At 39.1% G+C, this 14439-nt stretch overlaps 1 protein-coding gene across 1 annotated transcript in view; it reads right to left on the reverse strand.

The window, feature by feature from the left end:
* Nucleotides 1-14439, reverse strand: part of alk (ALK receptor tyrosine kinase) — a 343730-nt gene that overhangs the window by 122518 nt on the left and 206773 nt on the right. The window contains exon 4 of the mRNA XM_069714659.1: nucleotides 6711-6915. Within this exon, the coding sequence (XP_069570760.1) occupies nucleotides 6711-6915 (205 nt within the window). The remainder of the gene's footprint in view (nucleotides 1-6710; nucleotides 6916-14439) is intronic.

Below are 14439 nucleotides of genomic sequence, written 5' to 3' on the forward strand. Positions count from 1 at the left end.
AGAAAGGCAGAATGTGTTAGTCTGTGAATATAATGCAGCTGCTTCCTTTCTCTGGAAACGGAGAACAGAGTTGTGGCCGGAGCTCTAACAAGTCTCATTTACATTTGAAAAAGGAAAAGTCGTAAAGAATGCGACCAGGGAGTCGCAGAAAGACGGGGAAGAAGAGTATGTCAGGAAATAAAAGGGTATCCCATTAAATTCCCTTTTAGAGACTGCACCTACCCACAATGCATAGCTTCTCCTGTTTTCTTTGCTTTGGCTCAGTTTCCATCAATATGAACTTTGTAACTAATATTTATTTTGCTGAAATGTGTAAAGATAATCACAAGAAGTTGATGTCAAAATCGTAAACAGTCCCAAACGATACAATCTTTTTTCTTCTTTTTTTTGGGCAGGCATTGTGGGTAATTTACTTTTTCATTTAATTAAGAGGATTACAGACGCAAAACAACCATGCAGGGGTGTGTGGTTTATCAACAGCATGATAACACAGTAAAGGAGTGTGCTCTCTTTATTTAAGTAGGTCAGTGTTGTCTGTTATCTGTTGTCTACACAGTAGACAAGCTAATCAGGAGAAACAAATGATAAACAATAGCTATACACATGCAACACTGCACAATACCAAAGAGCTGAAAGGAAGATCCAAAATTCAATATCAAGGCTTCCTAACTGCTACCAGTCAGCTTCCCACGTGTGTGTGGGTCAAATGGATTATAGTATATTATGTCTGATAGAGAACAATCTATATAACAGCTGTATTTTAAGGTTACAGAATACGAAATATTTGTTTTAAGTAAAGGATAATGACCCTAGAAAAATCATCTGACAGTTAGTTAAGAGAACTTGCACACAACTGGCCACAAGGGCACATGTTTAACTGTTTATCATATCCCAGATGACTCCTTTCATGTCCGCATGTTATTTACCAGACTGTTGGCTTAAAAGTAGAAGATCATAGTTCCGAGCTGCTATCGCCTCTTCTCCAAATGATCTCTAACAATCGCAGCCTTGCTCCTGGCAGCGCTCCCAGATCCAGAGCGACGAGGATCCTATCAGCTGCGGCCCCACGGCGTCCACAGCCCGAGAGCGGAAGGTCAGCTCTGCTGAGCAATAAGTGGAGGAGTGGAGGAGATCCCTGCCAGGGATGAATGCACCGCGATGCCAATGAGAGGGCCTCGAGGTGACCCATCTCTCTCGCTGTACTTTAGATTCGCGCATTAAAGGACCCCAAAAAACATGGAGGTAACACAGAGGCTCTCTGTGGAGCGGATGTATCATGACGAGAATTTTTACTGAAAAAAAATATATATAAAGTGGCGCTTGGATCATTACATGAAAAAAGGATGCTGCACCTAAATGAGACGATCATGTAGGATAATTACAGCAGCATATAAACAAAAAAAGTATTTAGGCACAGAGAGGTGATGCTGCCTCATTTACATTTGTTATTTACTCAATAAAATGTACTCAATTGAAGCTTATTGAAGCTATTGGATTGGCTTCAAACAGAAAACATTTAATTACTTTTTTTTTATTTATTTATTTATTTTTTTTTAATATCAAAAGCCTATTAATCCAACAGTTTCAAAACAAAAGGACTGTGACCTTTGTCGTCTCAGCCTGCTTCACAAAACAACTGTTTCCTTTGTTTATTTTATTACAGAAGCGTGCAATGCAATTTTGGATCCAAATGACAAACATTTAAATTGAATAATTAAACACTAACATCCACCTTTCTTCATTCTAACCCGGCTAACATACACTTTATATTGATTTTAATTTTGGAGTTAAATAATGCATGACTCACCTTCCTAAGTATATCTACTGCCAAGACAGGCGCAAACTGTATGACATGAGAGTTGAAGCTTTGTCTTTTTCATTTCTGGGCCTGCAAATTAAATCATTAAATTAGCAGCAAGAATAATCCCTTTTACTTACAGGGATTACGGCTGGTTCAATTTGAAATAATAATGCAGCTAAACTTTTGTTTCCAGCCAACAGTCTCATTACAACAGAAAAGAGGAAAGTACATCTTTTAATTGTCCATGTACATATAGATTGTCTCCACTATTAAGGCTTACACTGTGCGGCGTGTTAGCAGAGCAGGAGCAGCCTTAGCATGTTTCTACACAGGAGGCGTTCAGGTTCGGTAGGTATCGAGCTGTAGCAGATAAACAATTACTGTAGTTATGAGTGTAAAACATAAGAACAAAGACTTGAAGCATGAAAATATGCTTTAGGTTGGAGTAAAAGAGGAGTTGCTACACAGCCTGGACTAAAAGGATCTTACCAAACACAAGAGCTGCACCTACTTTAAAATGTAGTACAGAATATAATATCATATTTTACGTGCTATAATGTTCCTACTGTATATTCAAATTTAGCACTAAGAATGGCTTGATGCCCCCCCCCACCCCACTTTACACAAGCTATCGATCAGTTTTAAGATCATACGGCTCTTAAATAGCATCAACCACTTCCCACACTAACGCTTGACTGCAGTTCGTTACACTTGGAGGTCATGACACCTTTTTAATAAACATGCACTTTGCAATTGAATCCACTTGGTTCATGCAGGAAAGTAAAGGATTGAATGAGCTCCAATTCATGCAATGTGCATTATCTTGTATGTATGTGCGTTGTGAATAGTGTTTGTGTGTGACGGGCGAGGTGGGAGGTAATACAATAATTCGCAGAGCAGGGGGAGACAAATGGAGTGTTGGTGAGCGTGTGAATGTTCAAATCACAACAGGTCATTTGACACTGCTGGATATGGTCATGGTACACACAGTGAGCCATCACATTAATGCATGTGCAAAGGCTGTACTTGCACAGAGTCAATGGAGACGCACACACACACACACACACACACACACACACACACACACACACACACACACACACACACACACACACACACACACACACACACTTTAAACTACAAAGGCATACAAGCAGAGACACATGCTTCTACCATGAGAGCCGATGCTTTTTGATTAGTTGAGACCATCGCCGCCTGTGTTCGGAGGACCTGAATATGCCTCTGGTAATCATCTTCACACACTGTGTGATGTGAGGCAGCGGTTTTTTTTAGGGAGGGTTTAATAAAGAGTAACCCCTAAAATTAAATTTGCATAGTAGTGAGAAAACAAGCTCTCGTCACTACACAGGAACTTTAATTGGGGACATTTGGGATACTTCTAGTCTCTATAAAAGGTTCTCGCTGCGAGCTTTGTTCCTTTATAGTTTACATTTTTGTTTCAATGGCCCTTTGAGCTGGACATGACAATATGGTTAACATTCACTTACAATGTTATGAATATATGATCAATATGTTGCACCAAACTTGATCTCCACATCACATTTCCATTGGCCCGCAGTGTCAACGTGACATTCTTCCACAGACTTTTAGATGTAAAAGAAGAGCAGAGTAGCAGTAACATGTTATCAGGATTAATGTCTACATCAGAGGTCTTCAACAGGGGTTCCGCGACCCCTAGGGGTTCCGCGGAGGTACTGCAGGGGGTTTGTGAAATCTTTGGTTGATTAGACAATTTTCCATATTTCTTTTAAATATTTTTTCCTCCCAATTTTTTCCCCACAAATTTAAATGTCTTTAAATACACATTAACATGAATCCAACATATTGTAGTGAATGGATATATGGAGGCAGAAGATGTTATCCTTCAGTCAGAAATGCACACATTCAGCAGGAGTTCTGGTTCACTCAGCGTGAGACTCGCCTGGACCTCCCTCCAAGCCTCCTGCACACAAAGAGGAGGACCCGCCCCTATCGCTGCTGAGCCAATCACAAGGCTGCATGTTACATGCTGGCTCTGTCAGGTTCCCCGTGATTGACGAAGAGCCTATTCAGTCCCCAGCTGACTAAGATCCCAGACACAAGGACGCACGCTGCAATATTATTTGAAAAGAAGATACCGTTGTGAAAATTTTTTTAAATAAAAAATAAAAAAACAACGACATTTACTTCACCCATGAATCCTTGTGCAATCATTTTTGCAAGATAGTCCTGGCTAAAACACTGCCGCTCCTATCCACAACAGCCAACTACTGAGGGCAGTATACATTATTTGAATAGCTTAGTATTGAATGCACAATAACAAGGTATATTTATACATGTCACTAGGCCCAGTTTAATATAAAACACAATTTTCTTTACAATATTCAGTATATAGTAGGGGGTCCCTGCTCCATCTCCATCAGTTTGGGGGTCCTTGGCCTGAAAAACATTGAAGACCCCTGGTCTACATCATTTAACTGTTATTTACCATGAACAGTAACTAACAATTAAAAACATAAATGAAATAGACTTGAACAGGATGAAGCGTTAGACATTTAAAATAGACTATCAAAGACTTTTTCCTGCTTGGATAACTCCATCAGATGTGATGCAACATTAATGCAACGCAGACAATAAAGTGGCTTACAAAGGTTTCAAAGCGAGCGCTCACTCTGTGGTTAATGGCTGATGTGGAGCTTAGATGATTGTTTTAGAGTTAATCAGAGCTTCTTGATTAAGAATTTGGCCACAACAAAAGAAGTTAAGTTATAGGAACAGCATTTACGGAAGCATCCTGAGTACTAAATAGAGACCTTAAGTAACACTGGAAGGTCCAGTTTACGGTCCAGAAGAAAGCCTTACCAAAGAGTGTGTTGTGTAGCTTGCTGTTATTGATATAGATGAAGCTACAACGATGTAGTTATCAGTGCTGCCATGACTGCAGTTCCTTCATGCAAATAGAACTGAGCCATATGGAAAAAAAACACAAATATCACAATACTTTTGAACGAATACATCATTACCGATGGTTTGGAAATATTGTAGGGCTTTTACAAAATACTTACACACTGAGCTTGTTTTATTTATATAATCATCAGTAATGATTACAAGTGTAACAGCAATAAGAGCGAGAGGAAGTTTAAACAATGATATCACTTTACAGTAATAAAGCTTTTAAAACCAGAGTAAGACAACACTTATGCCATATCCTGAAAATACAATATCCAAAATCTAGGTTTTTTATCAACAGCTAGTCTTACATTACACTAGTAATGTACACATTGTACACACAGTGTACACATTACACTGCCCAGCCCAACATGAAAGCTGTAGTTTTTTCTATGCTCACTTATGGTAACGCTCAATCAGATCTGGGTCAGTGGTTTTGTGCATGAATCAACACAGATATCACACAAGAAATATTTCGAGAGAATTACTGCTGAACCCATACAATTTCTGCACTCTGTCCAAAGGCACAGACACACAGTTGTTTGTTGGCTGTAAATGAGGCTGAGACTTGGCCCTTTGAAGTACTAATTCAAATTGAATGTCCTGAATCACAGAGCTTCAAGAACAAAAAATGTCCTAAAAAATACAAATGAATAAAACAGAATTAAATGCAACCTTATAAGATGCAATCTATTTCGATGGTGCATTAGTAACAAGGTAGTTAAGAGGACCTTGGTAAATGACTAATGTGTACCAGGACTTTTGTTTCGTCCTTTGCCAACCCTGTGCTGAATGCCCTGACGAATGAATTGGGCAAACATGTCAAAACACAGCATTAACATTCAAAGGCAAGGGCACAAGCTGGCAATTAGTAACCTGACTGTCTCTTCCAAAGTCCGCAGGTGGCTCTTCCTGCTTTTGTTTCCCCCCCCCCTCTCTTTCTACGATACAAGCGTCTTCCCAGCAGAAATGCGGGGAGTTTGGCTGAGTGGGCCTCCAAACGGCGGAGATGGTGTGGGTGGATGGCAGCCTCTGACTACAAATGAGAGCACACAAACGCACGGTCTAATCCGTCACATGTAATGAGCCCGTCCCCGCTATGCTCCCTTAAGATTGCACACCATTGTGAGCGTTTGCAAAAACACACACACACACACACACGCATGCAAAGGTTAACGCGCATCCGCTCCCACACAGCGACAGCTAAAGAGACAAGGAAGCTGCAGAAAGCATGACATTCATATGATACCAATGCTTTTAAGTTATTACACGCGCGAGTGGCAGTGAACATGTTCGCAGCAGCAGGCCGAGAGCTTCTCTTTGTGTTTGCACTTCCCACACACTCAAATCCGGAGTACAGCTCTGCTAATAAAGACCGAGGTGCAACCACATGTGGATATGACCACACATACCGAGTGTTTAAAGGAGATGCGAGTATGGTCCCGGCCTCTGTCCCCCTGTTGCTCTCAGTGCGAGACACACATCTCAGCAAAGCTTGCGATGAAAAGCCTCAATGAGAGGAGCACAGACCTGGTGTTAATTAAGGATTAGTCACACAGGAGGGTAATACGAACACAATAACTACTGATTGTTAGCTGCTGCAAAAGCAAATTACGTGTGATTTCAGCAATTTATCTTCCCTTCTTACCCAGCCAACTCCTTCTTTTATCATGCTTCAGTGAAGGGAGCCATCATTTGATTCTTTTTAATGATTACTATCGATGCATTCAATGGAACACCTTCACACAGGTTTGGGAACAAGGAATTCCTGATGATGTTTTTGGCTGGCTCATACACACACGATTCAAACTCAGCGAACCAGAGAGTGAGTATCATAAATTCCACAAACAAAGCTGGGTTCAAGTTGATATTCAGTTGTATTAACTGTGTTTAACTAAATTCAGCCATTTGAAAGCAACCCTAACACCTCTACTGTGTTTCTATGAAAGAAGTGGCTCACCCCGTGATGCGTGGCAGCGTGTCGGTGGAGAAGAGGGCGAGGGGTGGCTTGTCCCGCTCTATCAGCCAGATTGTGTATTGCCCGCTTTGCCTGGGGTGGAGGAACACAGCCATGTCCAGGCTGCACAGACCTTGTCCTCCCCACAGCCAAGAGCTCAGCACCCAGGGGCCTCCAAAGGCTGAGCTGTTCACCCAGAGGAATTGACCTAAGGGGAGAAGAAAAAAACAAAGAAAATTTAGAATACAAACAAGGTTAAGAACAAAATAAACGATTATAACAGAGACCATTGAATGCAAATCTGTGGCAGCAAAAAAAAACTAAAATTGATCAGAAATTGTAATCTCACAGACACGATGTGATGTTACAGTATGAACGGAATGGAGATGAGTACCAGGCTGTGGAATGAGATAGTCTTAAAGCAATGGCTGAGAGAAGTACTTGATGAAAATGCATGACATAAAGCTGCTTTGAAAATGAGCAGTCAATGACACCCTGAGTACAAAAAAAAGTGTAGTGGGTGAAAAATCAAAGCACATTTTTTTTTATAGCTTTGATATGAAGTCTCATTTCACTTTCAAACCTTTTGCGCCCATTCAAGCAGGAAGTTCATCAAAAGCTGGGAGTTGTATGCGTGTGTGTGTGTGTGTGTGTGTGTGTGTGTGTGTGTGTGTGTGTGTGTGTGTGTGTGTGTGTGTGTGTGTGGTGGGGAAGCACAAAGAACCTCAACTTGAAAGGAGGAAAATCCAATTTTAATATGCTCAGTTAAAAAAAAGTATTGATGATGAGGGGGGAAAAAAAAAAATGGAAAGCACAAATCTGGCAAAATAATTGATTTTGTATTTTTCCATTGGAGCCATCTCACGTGAACTTGTCCGGATATTGCTGTACGTTTGGTTTCCCCATGTCGGGGTCATGAGGTGCACTCACTGCTGCAGATACAGTCGTAGAAATAAATGAGGAAATGTTTTTCAACTTCGGGTTGATGTGTTTCTTTTCTTTCCTATTTTTAGATTGTTTCTTTTTCCAGGCTGCACTCTTGCCTCTGGATAATTGTAATACCAGCTTCCCGAGGGTCAGATTGTATTAAAGTATACTTCTCTAACTGGGACACACGTGTCTCCTTGCGTATGTCAGCCATCGCGCTTAAACAGCCTTTTGCCATTAGATGTCTATGTAATTTGTATGTTGGTACAGAGGATGGGGGGTGGAGGGGGGGGTGCAGTGCAAAGTCTAACAAGGTTACAGTACTTTTGAATCTGTGTGTATTCAGTCTTAAATACATACTGTATATCTACTGACGATACAGGTGGGTACAGAAATCTGAGACCGCCAGTGAAGATACTTTAATTTAGCATTTGTTTGAAATTATATGGAAAATATTTCACAACAAATAATCTGCCCCCCTTGTACTTTAATGTAATATAACATGGATGATAGATGGATGAAACGAGAGATCAGACCGGCATGTCATCATCCAGGGCGGGTTCTCATCACGGCGCCTCTTCAGGAGGAAAACCATCCCGCACACTGCACCGACAGCAACGGAGAGTCGGAGGAAGTTGAGACTTTTCTCCAAAGCCTCAGCTTTAAACTAACCGGTTTAAATAGTAACGTTATGCCAAAGAGTTGCTGTGTAGTTAGTTGCACCAACAATGATGTGAACAACTCTTTTCTCAGATTTCTTTCCCTGACGTGTCCTAATAAAGATCCTGATAGAAGGTCTTCGTCACACCACCCTATTACGGGTCAAACAACGGGACTCTGTGGGTTATTATGGAGCTCAGTCATTTATCAGATCACAGTGCTGCTGTTACTTAGCATACTATTTGTAGAGCAGGACTGAAAAATAAAATAATTCACTGGTAATTTGCACAGCTCGAGACTCAGTAAGGTAAAATGGATGGCCACGTTGGACATCTCTGGCCACCGAGTTGAGTTATAGCACCTCGCTTTCACGCTAGCCACGAGACTGAAGGGACGTGACTGAGGACGGATGCATTTAAACTTTTTTTATCCATGCATCTATTGCAGGTAGAGTGGACATATATACATGACGTGCTTTTTTAGATAGATAAACAGATAGACAGATAGACAGACAGACGGACGGACGGACGGACGGATGGACGGATGGACGGATAGACAGATAGATAGATAGATAGATAGATAGATAGATAGATAGATAGATAGATAGATAGATAGATAGATAGATAGATAGATAGATAGATAGATAGATAGATAGATAGATAGATAGATAGATAGATAGATAGATAGATAGATAGATAGATAGATAGATAGATGTTAAGCCATTAGTGTCAGGGTTCACACATTTTTCTAAAATTAGTACACCCTATTTTTATTTTTTTTTATCCCTGCTAACCATTGTGTTTCCTTATCCTGTGAGGTTGCTGGAAAATGAAATAATGTGGAGACTTTATAATTGCAGTGCTCCAGTTAAGCCTCCTTTTCTCTCCCTTCCATATTTGCATGCTTCTTACATAAAAAGGTCCAGACAATTTGGCAAAGACAGTCCAAATGCTCACAACAAGTTTGTAGGTATTGTGGACTGCATGAAATGTGTACACACCCAGCAGCGATTTGATATAAAGGTTATAAGCCTTCGTCTGGAGGAGCTTTGGGCCTGAAGGCAGAACCCTATTAACTGTTGCTTCCCAGCCCTAATAAGATGAAGAAATACCTGCATGGGAGCAATTACCAGCAGGGTGCAGATTATAATGGCAAACAGCAGAGGGAAGAATGGAATTCCATTAGCAGACTTCTACCTCTGCTCAGCTTCACCTGTGAATACTGTTGGCTTAACACAACTTGATGCTCTCATTTACGGCATCATAAGATTTGCTACAACTCCCTGTCTGACCCAGGTTGCCCAGAGCAACATGATCCGTGATGGCGAACAAAGCAGTAGAGACAGAGATGATCACTTAACTAGAAGAGATGATCATAAAACAAAAGATAGAATGCCGTTGATGACCCTTATTTGACATGAAGCTTCTTGTGATGTAATGTAATGACGACCGCTGAGGATCTGCCAGAGGTATGCCCATCCAAAAATCGGACCTGTCTGATAGACCAGGACTTAAAACTCTACGAAAAGGACAGAATATCTTTCCTAAACAGCTATTCTTAATACGGATGGAGCATGATTTTCGAATAATCAAATCGTCGATATTATCTAAAAAAAAAAATCTATTGGTATGCGGCAATCATTCTTCCTTATTTCCGGAGCTATTTCCACTGTTTTTACCCGCGTCTGGTTGTCATTGCGTTACTCCTGTCAGAAGGTGGCGGTAATGCGCCAAAAAGCTCCTTACCAGCCACCAATAAATAACATAGGGAGAAGAAGAACACGCTGCGAGATACGTATTCTGTGTGCCGGTGCGAACATTGGGAAACATTCATCAGCCACTACCGCCGTCAGAAAGTTCTGTGTGGAACTCCTTCAGAACATAAACAACGGGCGAGGTGCGGTGCAAACCATGCAGGTACAGCCAGCATACAAGTTTTCCACCGCTAACCAGACTCATTAGAGTGAAGCAACGGCCCTCATCTCAAAGATGAAACTAAAGACATGCTTCTTATCAATTTTGTCCGAAGCGAGGATTTTAGAACTTGAAAGGAATTTGTTGAGCCCAAGGTTACAATGCAAGTGCTCTTGCTCGTGCGTGTGTGTGTGTGTGTGTGTGTGTGTGTGTGTGTGTGTGTGTGTGTGTGTGTGTGTGTGTGTGTGTGTGTGTGTGTGTGTGTGCGTGTGCGTGTAGTCGGGCGTTAGAAATCGATTAGTTCCAACCAAATTTTGAAGTAGTTTTGTTTGGAACTCCCATCTCTAATTCTTCATGAAGGAGTTCACTAACAAATTAATCTGTTGCTGGAAGGAACCTTCAGAAACAACAAATCTGTTAGATCTCTTTTTCTTCCAGTTGTACTCTAGCTGGCTTGTTTTTCTGTGAACAGGCTTTTTTTTTTTAAGGCAATTTCTCATTTATCCGTTCAGTTCAGATTCAGCAGCATCAGCTCAATCAACAATGTTTTGAAAAATGATACTTGATGGCCGCCTCTGAGAAGAGGAAGACGAGCCCTAAAAAGCAGAATAAGACACATTTCTATCGAAAGAAATAGTTGTATTCTGTGTCATTGAATCAAGCTGGTAAACACTTTTTCGCTCTCTGTGCAGTTACAGATTCAGTCAACCGAGAATCTTGTTGACATTGCATACCGAATCAGGCTAACTGTTGGTGAGAACAGAATTTCCCCAGATAATAAAATTGAAGCTAAAGGCCTCAGAGAAGGAGGCAAACAAACCATTCAAATTGTATTCTCTGCCAACTCCTCTTATAGCATAATGCATTTACTCTGGGCCAGCACAAGCTTTTTGGGGTCCCAACAATTTGACTGCCACACATTTTAATTTACAACCCATTCAATCGTGCAACACGGCGGCACAGCTTCCTCGAGAGCTTACACACACTGGAAAATGGTGTTCGGCAAGCTGATGAGAAACCATCTAGTAGATAGTTGGGGATTTATTTTTTTTAAATGGTTTATTTCCACATGGATTTGTACTTTCAATCTGGTGTTAAGGTGTAAATGAAGAACTGGTAAACCTTGCAGAAAATTGGTATAAATTTGAATCTGGTGGTTTCAAAACTCTAGGGTTTATCGTGGTTAATAATCATTTCACCTGCATCTTTCAGCCAAGTGTTGACTTTTTCAGAAAAATCTTTAGAAACAGTCAAAACACATGCATCCTCACTTCCTCACACATTTTTTGTAATCCGTTTTCATGACTTTTCTCAATTCTCATGACCAAACCTTCTGTGATTTAAGTGTATATGTGAAAATATGTATAAATAATTAACAAAAATGATTCCCACCAAAATCTATATGGAGTAGGACAGCGTTAAAAGTCTATTCTATTGATTGTCATATCATGTTATAACACTCTGCTAATCAACTTAATAATTCAAAGTCAATTTTAAATTACTCAATATTTTATAAAACAAGTTTGAAGAGTTTGGTTTGATGGAAAGCACAACAGTGGAGGAAACTGGAAAATGATCAGAGGGATTTCATTAATAGCAGTTTGCTGCACTGTAACAACATGTAGTCTTTCTTCTCTCAATAACGTTCTCACTTGAGTGTTGAGGAGTTATTTTAAAGGGAAAAATCTTTCAAAAATGCACTAATGAAGTCATTAAAATGACACCAGCCAAACCTCAAACAGTGCAATTTTTTTTTAATTTAAAAAAAATATATATATTCATGGTAATATGACATTTCTGTTCAGCTGGTTTTTTTTTTTTTTTTACTAAAGAAGATGAGTGTTTGTCTATTTGTGATCAGGTAGTGTTTTCACTAAATACTTCACCTTTGCTTAAACAGCTACTTATTAAATAATAATACATTATAATTAAATCCAAAACTTTTTTCAGTTCTCTCTTTTTCATTTCATAAACTAGCATAATTGCAAACATTTTTGGCGATTGTGATTTAGATGGTAGAATATAAGAATCACAATTGTGTAACCTCAAAATCTGGGATTGTTTGATTGAACATTGCATGTATATTATGTATTATGCATGTACATTGTTATTTTGACATGATGTAGCAGTTACGTATATAACATCTTTAAAATGGAAAGGAATTCAATAGAATCACGTTAAGATTTATAATCGGTACATAAAGTGCATTATTTTGCATTAATGTGTTCCGATACACATAGTTTTACAAATACACCTTTTTACAACCTGTTAAATATAAATATTTTCAGAACAAATTTTTAACTTCAACGTCACAAATGTAAAAGTCTTTGCTTTTAAAACACCTTCTGTGGATACAAATGTAAAATTCCTTTTTTTTCGGCATTCTTTTGTATTTATTTTTATATTGTTAAATGTGTGTATATCTATCGTGTGATATGCATTTGTCCTTTGCATTTGGAGTTTTGAGACTCTTCCCAGTCTCGAGTTCCACAAAGATCCACAAATATATGCTGCATTTAAGTGTTGCTGGAAGATTGGGACATCTAAATTGTGTTTCCCGTAGCACGTCCCCCTTGGTGGTTAGGGTTCGGTTGTTTTCCCGGCAGAGGTCCCATGAATTCAGATTACAAATTTTCATATATCATTATAAAATTAACTGGCACTGTTTCAAGTGTTTCAATGAAAATGACATACAGAGTTGAATGTAAGTGGGGCCATGTCAAGGAGACGTGGAATCCTTTTTCCCATAAATCTGTGGTGCCCAGTAAATGATCCTTTCTTTATCTGCAAATATATTCCATACATAGCAGTGTGGATAAGACAGTGAGGATTACAGTTCTGTGAAATTAGTTTGTGTTCTTTCAATGCATTTCTAATACACTATTTTCTACATGACAGTTGAGTTCATTCTTTCATGTCAGTCAATTATACTCAAGTTGTGTGATTTACTTTAAGTAAGGATTTCCACATCCTTTCAGCATAATAAACTACTTCTATATTAGTTATATTGTACATTATTATTGCAGTTAGTCCCAGAAACTCACTCATTTCATTCAACTTATTTTTTTGCGATTTTTGTGCGTGTTTGTGTGAGTGTGTGTTAATTCCAAGACACTCATCAGAATCCCATTTCTATCTTATTTTAAACTGAACTAATTATAAATACTGAGAAAAAGATCCTCATACCAACAGCAACCACATAGCACAAGACTGGATGACATCACACACCGAAATATCAGCTCACTGGAAAATAATGGCTGCACTGCATAAGACAGTCATCCTTCCGCCTGACCTAGAAACTCATGCAATATAATAAACTAATAAACCGCGAGGCCTCCAAAGAACTAAATATCTTCTATCGACAACACAAAAACAACAGCCAAAAATGAAATATTTTTGGCGCCAGCATTGTGTTTTATCAGCCAAATCATTTGGACTTGACATCGTACCACAAAAAGGCATATGCAACATGATTCAGGCAAACAGAAAAAGCAGATGCATACTGAATATGATTGGACTCAATATGACTATTTTACTCTTAATTTCAGGGGCGTAGCAGTTAAAACCTTGAAATCTGAAATTCTCATCAAAGATTCAATTTTAACCCCTCACAACCTGGTTAATAGTACCGATGACTTCACTTCAAGAAGTCTGTTTTGTGTTAAAGTAATGCATTACAAAAAGAACAGTTTTTTTTTTTATACAAGTATTGGTTTGACTGTTACCATTTAAAGAAACGAGTAATGAAACTTCACTCCTCAACAAACTAAAAGTGATGTGGGACGAAATATGAGGTAATTCTGCATCCCATGACGAGCCTCAGTTTTGACGTACTGTATTTTCACCACTTGTATTAATGTCTGCATGCATGTGTTTACAGTATGTTCTACCACTACTGAAACTAAGTCGCCAGTCTCTGGTTCAATGACACTGATGCATTAGACAGTGAAACTGCAGTGCAAATCTTTACCACAAAGATGACACACAGGCCATTATCCTCTGATAATTGTGCTTGTACGAATGTTTTAAATAATTCATATTAATTAACATTTCCATTACATATCTGTTAGCTATGTTCTCATAATTGCATTAGTCACTTTCATTAAAATAGTAACTGTATGTCAAGTAGTTATTTAATATTCTAAAGTATGCACATATCAAGCCAATGTGTAAAGACAACAAGATGTACATGAGAATAAAAAGAAAGGCTCATAATGATGAATATGCTTTTG

This window comes from Brachyistius frenatus, unplaced genomic scaffold (genome assembly GCF_029030835.1).
Source record: "Brachyistius frenatus isolate BFR_SWC_R1_liver_20210118 unplaced genomic scaffold, ASM2903083v1 Contig_133, whole genome shotgun sequence".
NCBI lineage: Eukaryota > Metazoa > Chordata > Actinopteri > Embiotocidae > Brachyistius > Brachyistius frenatus.